This window comes from Antrostomus carolinensis, unplaced genomic scaffold (assembly GCF_000700745.2).
Source record: "Antrostomus carolinensis isolate BGI_N321 unplaced genomic scaffold, ASM70074v2 scaffold47141, whole genome shotgun sequence".
In the NCBI taxonomy this organism is placed as follows: Eukaryota; Metazoa; Chordata; class Aves; order Caprimulgiformes; family Caprimulgidae; genus Antrostomus; species Antrostomus carolinensis.
In genome coordinates this window covers 2097-8788 of record NW_010295754.1, presented here as the reverse complement: position 1 = coordinate 8788, position 6692 = coordinate 2097, and the positions used below count along the sequence as shown (strand labels likewise).

The 6692-nt window shown below is 50.3% G+C and overlaps 1 protein-coding gene across 1 annotated transcript in view; it reads left to right on the top strand.

Moving 5' to 3' along the window:
• The window catches only part of SNUPN (snurportin 1), a gene marked incomplete at its 5' end in the record, with an annotated part of 8655 nt that extends 2509 nt beyond the window's left edge, over positions 1-6146 (top strand). The window contains 2 exons of the mRNA XM_010178066.2: positions 1731-1811; positions 5659-6146. Of these exons, the coding sequence (XP_010176368.1) occupies positions 1731-1811; positions 5659-5988 (411 nt within the window). The remainder of the gene's footprint in view (positions 1-1730; positions 1812-5658) is intronic.
• Between the last annotated feature and the right edge of the window lie 546 nt (positions 6147-6692).

Genomic DNA, 6692 nt, shown 5'->3' with positions numbered 1-6692 from the left:
TTTTTTTTTTTTTTTTTTCCCCTCACAGATCAGGCTTCAAAGTGTTCTTCTGATGAAATGGGATGCCGTGTTCAGGATGTAAATAGAACCACTGAGTATTGTAAATGAGTGTGGGTTTCTTTTTTCCCCAGCCAAAGTGCTGAGGGAGATCAGGCTGCAGAGTATCAGCTAACTTCCATGCTGTTTTTAGCTTTCCCTTGAAACGGAATGGAAAGCCAGTGTGGTTTTTACAGGGGCAGCGTTGGTCGGCAGCCTGACTACAATGGGATTTATTCTTGCATAGCCTTGTGGGCTCACAAGGCAAGTGGAAAGGCTCATAAGCTTTGGCCTCCTGCTTAAACTCATCATTAAAGTTGTCGGGATGGGTGCACAGTCGCCACCCAAAATCCCTGCTGAGCGAGGATAAAACGTCTTCCTTTGAAGACTTACACATGGAGGTCAGACCTAGAAACCACAGCAGCTGGGAAGTGATTTTTGGGGATGGACTTTAGAGATGTGGCAGCCTGGCTTACGGAGCACAGTTTGCAAAGTGGAACCTGATGGCTGTGCAGCCCCCGCCTGTGCTCGGACACAGCTGAGCCGAGCGGATCTCTCATAAACGGGGCTAATGGCTCCTCTGCCAGCAGTGAAGGTATCTGTGTTTGAAGAACATCCTGTTGTGACTCCCAACGGGAATATCCAGAAGACAGCTACCTAACGAAGCGGGGGTTGTTTCAGCTTTCATTTCCTGGGTGGAAAGATTTGCTTGGCTGAGCCAGCAGCCTGGAGCAGACATCTGTCTGCTTTGCATCCTGCCCAGAGGCCATCATTTTCTATTTTGGTTAAAAGAGCATCTCAGGGTCAGCTCTCCTGAAAAGTTCTTCCTGCATTCTTAGATGCTTGTAAAAAAATACATTGGGAGCATGTGGGAGCTGGGTGCTGAGTCTGTGCCATCCCTATCCCTTGTAAAATGACAGAGAGGGGATCAGTTGGAACTGGGATGATAAAATACCTGAAATAGATCATTCTGGATACTCTAGATGTCATGCTGTCTGGGCATTGTGGTCTTCTTGTTAACTGGGATGAGATTTGGGAGGTTGTAGGAATGTACGCGCTCTATACAGCGTTACTGGAGCGATGTGGGGGGTTCTCTCTAAAGACAGTTCCCACCCCTGTCCTTTCCCGTGGCTAGGATGATTTCTGTAGGTTTTCATGTAAGCGCTCCCAGTTACTCTAGCAGGATATGATTGGCACTGATGGACAGCTTGGTCCTGTTGTTTTATATCCAGACCTGGGCTTTGCTTAGGAATTGCTCTTCTAAATCGTATCAGGTCTGTCCGTCCCAGTAAACCGTAGTAATCACAGAGACCAGGTGCTGTGGAAAGAGTAAGGAATTGGGGATACCTGTCATGTTCCCTCTGACTTTGTCAGCCAGTGGTTGTACCTAAACCACTGAGTTGATGGCCACCAGAGGACCTGCCTTTTGGGAACTGGCCTCAAATTCTCTTTTGAGCCTATTTGTGCTTTTGGGCCCCCAATACCCCAATATGACAGGAAAACCAGCAGTTGAGTGATGTGGTCTCATCTCTGGTTACTTTGATGCCTGTCCCTCACCCTGTCTCTCTCATGTTGGCACTTGCACTGGGGGAATTCCTTCCTTCTTAGCTGCTTCCACACCAGTGCTCAATTCAGTGACTTGTTCAGCTTTAGGTCATGCAGTTGTCTCTTCTAATCCTCTCTTACTCTTTCAGTTCAAATTTGTGGGCCTGCAGAACTTCCCCTGCTCCTCGGACAGCCTGTGTAAGGTGCTGGCTATGGACTTCCCCTTCGAGGTGAGAACATGCAGGGGGGGGCCTGGACCTCAGCTTTGGAGACAGCCATGCTGCACATCTGCCAGTGCTGGGAGCGAGCTCCGTCCCCTTTGCTTGGGAGCTCTGCTCTCCCGAGGCCTGCAGGAAGCTTGCTGAGCTGTGCTGTTGTTTTCCTTGTGTAGGGGCTGGATGCCTTTTTTGCACGTGGCCCATCTGTTACCAGGTTGGTTTGTCCAACCAAATTCATTAGCAAGAGTTAAACTGTAGCATTCCCTGTGTTTGGGCTCTCTTTACTGCTGTTGACTGTCTTCTGAAAGAGCCTTGGGGAGGAGGGGGTTGATGTCAACACCCAGACTGCTTCTAGAAGCAGCATAGCTCATGTTCATGTGGCGGCATGATGGACAGGTGACTTTTTTTGGGCCAAAGCTGGTACTGCCCCAGGTGGGCTCATGGCATGAGGATCTCTGCAGTGTGCTCCCTTATGAGGTGGTGTTTCTCAAGAGGTCTGTGAGGTGGGCAGAGTGGTGTCTTTCTCTGACCTCTGTCACAGGCTCTGTGTTTCCTTAGTCTAGCTACTTCCATCTGTCTATGTGGAAGGCAGCCAGTCTTGTGGGGAGGAGAGAGAGAAGGGTGGTGGTAAGCTCCCGATGGTTTCTGAGGGGTTTGGGTTGTTAGCAACATGTGCCTGAGACATACTGGAGCTGGGGGCAGATGGCTGTAGCAGAAATGGCTTGGAGGGCTTCAGATGAGTCTGTCCTCCTGCTACTACTCTTGGATCTTGTGGAGGGGACAGCGTGAGCTCTGCTTTTTGTTTCGGTACAGAACCAGCAGCTTCCTGCCTATGGCTCCTGCTGCTCTTGGCTCTCTCTGCGGTGGCCATTGCCCCAGTGAGAGCAGCTGAACAGAACACCTGCATTTGCTTCAGCAGCTGTAGAAGTTGGTGCTGTTGTGCTGTTCAGGCCTCTCTGCTGACCTGTGGGAGAAAAGTAGGACTGCTGCTTGGTTCAGCTCTGTGTGGCTGCAAGCGGCCTGTCAGAAACATTTCTGAAAGAGCTGAGGCTGCTTTTGGTGGCTATCCTGGCTACCTTGGCACTGAAGAGGGTGGAGGAGGCGATGGCACTCCGGTACAGCATTAGTGACAAACATCTGGGAGCCAGAAGCTCCTCCAGTGGCCGCAGCAGTTCCTGTGGAGTGCCCAGTCTCAGCCCTAGATCAGGAACAGCTTCTGCAGGCCTTGCTTGTCCTGCTAAGCCAAAAGCCATGTGGATTTGACCGTGTCTCTTGCTCTCTCCTGGCCCAAGTTGATGATTAAAGTCAGTGTAGGTTTAAATTTAAGGGATGCTAATTTGGCTGTCAGGGCTGACTTTGCCTTCTGCATTGTCAAAGCCAGGACAGACCTTGGAGACAGTCGGAAAGTCCCAGCCCCTTGCTGGTTTTGCCAGACCTGGCTCTAAACAGGGATGGGGAATGTGGAGAAGGCATCCCAGGTTTCCTGCAGCTGATTTGCTCAATTACAAATGCTCTAAGTGCCTCTGTGGAAACAGTCATTCCCGTTTTTGCTGAAGAAAGCTTCATTCCTTCCTGAGGCATCTGCTCCCATGAGAAAAGGCTGAGGAGTATTGCCCCACTGCGGTCAGAGCAGAAATGTTTAGGCCTCTGAAGGAGACGGTTGCGAAATGCCGGGGGAGGGAGATGGAGATGATCAGGCTCTCTTGTAATCCAGCTGTGATTTTCCCCCCAGGTTCTCTGGTTGGTGTATCGAGGTGTGACCCCAACAAGTGAAATATGCTGTGGCTTGGCTCAAAGGCAGCCAGTAACCCCACAGAAACCCTGGTGCTGCTTCAGGAACGAAAGGAGCTGTGGGTCTCTCAGGGATGTGCCACAAGAGGGAGCCAAAGAAATCCCCGTAAATAGCTTCCACCACAGCACATACGGAAAGAAATTTTGCAGGCGGCCACGTACAGCCTTGCTATAGATAGCGCAGTATAGAATAAAGGTCTCCTCGTGCCTGAGCCCAGCATCCTGTGATCCTTGAAAGGATTTTGCGCGTGTGGTGGCAAGCACATGTGGTCAGTGCTTTCAGATCTGGGTCTTCAGAGTTAATCTGTAACCTCAGAACGAGGAACCTGATCCGCTATATTCAGTGGAAATTTTTTTTCCACTGAATTCAGTGGACTTTGGATCAGTTGACTAGTACTGAATTTGAAGTGGTTTTTGGAGTGGATTTTAAGAGCTCCTGTCCTTCTCCCAGGTCTCAGTAAAACAACTTTCAGATTTCCACAAATGCAGGGAGAGCCAAAGTCTCTGAGAAACCCTGGTGTGAGGGGATGGGTAAAATCTGAAAAGCATGGCTGTAAAATGTGAAATCCTGCTAGCCAGTTTCTCATCGAGTTCAGTCATTTAGGGACAGTGTCAGCCCTTGTTCTGATGTGGCTGGTGTCAGTGTGGTGACTCAGGGTAGGGACCCAGCCAACAAATTAAACAAACTGGAAGGAATATGGGAGTTGCAGTAATTTAAGAGAAATTGGGGGAAGTAAGAGTGTGACCTAACTCTCCACCAGGCTGAAGTCCTTTGAATTCTCCAGCTTGGGGAAGATCTTTGGAGTGGGCTTGAAGCCTTTCCAGGCTCTGATCTTTACCAAAACATTCCCGTGGGTGCCAGAGAATCCCCGTTGCTCACCAAGTGCCGTGCACCCACAGGAATGGGCTGGATGTGCAGGTGTGGTGCTGGGGTGCCGCAGAATCTGGCTCTTCCCGGGAGGCAGGGGGAGGGAGAAGCTTTGTACTTTAGATACCCAGAGCTCATCATGCTGTTTACTGTTCTGGTTTTATGTTTTCTTTGCACAGGAATCCCCCTTTTTCTGGGATTATTTTGCAACATCTTAGCAGGGACTGAAAATTATGGGCAGAGTAGTGCAAGAAGCTCTACCCTCACTGCATGCATGAAGCACAGATGGACATGTGCTGTTCCTTGCTCAGCCTGACAGCAGATATTGCCTTGATCTGCGTGGCTCACCCATGCCTCGGCTCACTGCTGAGATAGGTGCTGTATATATTCTAGGGGCTATAGGCTTGGGGAGGGGCCTGGGAGCAATTCAGCCCGATGTGGGCTCTTTTTCTCATCTCTTCTGCCTGTTCAGCCACTCTTATTCATAGACAAATGGCCTTTTAAGAGCTTGTGAGGCTGAGCTAAGAGGAGCACAACCTCCAGTTAGTCAGCCTGACAGCAGGAGCTAACCTCGCGGAGTGCACCCCCGGGAAGTGCAGAAAGAGGGGTGAAAATCCCTGAGCACGGCAGGGAAGCGGGGAAAATGTCAGCCAGCTGCAGTATTGTAGCACAAGAGTTAGGGGCCTAAACCTTCGAAGTCCTGAGTGCCCTTAACTGTCATTGATTGCCGGAGAAGTTCTCTCTTGGGAAACATGAAGAATGTATTTTGCATAAGCCAGCTGAAAGAGCTGTAGCAGCGTTATGAATGGGGGCTCCTTGGCATCACACACTGACTAATTACTCTCCAAATGTATTATTTAAAATAACCATAATCCAGTAAAGTGGCCTTATTCAGAAACTGATGGCTTTTCTGGAGAATGGGACGAGAGGAAAAGTGCTGCTCTGTGCCGACATCAGGCTGGAATTGTTTGACGACTAAAAGCCATCCAGCAGTTGCTGGGCTTGCAGTGATCTTTCAGGGCAGGAGCTCTGCAGGTTTCTTCTTTCCCTTCCGCTATTTATTGCACTGCTTGAAGAAAAATGATCCAGCTGGTAGTTTTGGCCTGTAAATGGGGAGCTGTGCTGTCATCTGGCGCTCTGTCATCCACCAGCGAGAGCCTCCAGCTCTGCCCTTTCATTCACTCTCTCTGGTTTTTACAGGTTGATGGACTTCTCTTCTATCACAAGCAAACCCACTATACCCCCGGCAGCACCCCGCTGGTGGGCTGGCTCCGGCCTTACATGGTCCCTGAAATCCTGGGGCTCACCGTGCCCACTACCGTGCTCACTGCCAAACCAGACTATGCTGGGCATCAGCTCCAGCAGATCATTGAGAGCAAGAAGAATAAAAAGCTGGCAGAGGAAAAGGGTCACCCGAGTGGCGAGGCGGCTGCGAGGAATGGACATTATGAGCTGGAACACTTGTCTACCCCTCAGCCACCAAACTCTCCGGAGGGCTGGCATGAAGCAGTGAGCCAGATGGAGAATTAGGCTGCTGGGACAGACCGGTTGGGTGAGGAGAAAGCAAAAGGTTCTCCGTTTCTCACTGTCATGCTCCCTGGGAAGGGGGCAAAGGTAATAATAGGATGGTTTTGTTTAAAGGGCACAAAAGCAGAATATCTTGCTCTGAGTGCCACTAGGTCTTTTTTTTTTTTTTTTTTTTTTTTTTCCCCCTCCCAAGGCTTCTGTGAGGCCTTAACAGGATTGTCTGGTTCTTTGCTAAGGCAGTCGTGCGTTGGGAAACGAAATGATCTGTCCCCACGCTGCAGGGTTCCCAGTTCAGCTCCTGACCCTGCTTCTGTTAAAGCCTCTGGCAAAGCTCCAGCCTAGGAACAGTGCTCAGACCTCTGAGGTGCAGCTGCTGCTCGGAACCCCAGCCCCAATGGGAGCCCCACCTCCCCAGCCCTGGAAATCAGGGCGTTTCAGCCTTTGATCCAGCTGTTTCCCCGAGGCCTTCTCAATGAAAGTTTTGTGGTCAGTCCACTTCTAGTAACAAAAAGGTTTGCAGCAGACTGCTGTAAATCCAAAGGCTCGGCTTTCCACGCCCACACATTACTGAGAAAAACTAAATTTCCTTGCATCACAGCAGGCCCTGCCTCCCAGTGCAGCTTTGTGCAGCGTGAGCGTGGCATAAGCCTGTACTCGAGGCTTTTCTCAGTAGGGGGAGGAAGGAATGGTTTCGCTCTGAAAAACGC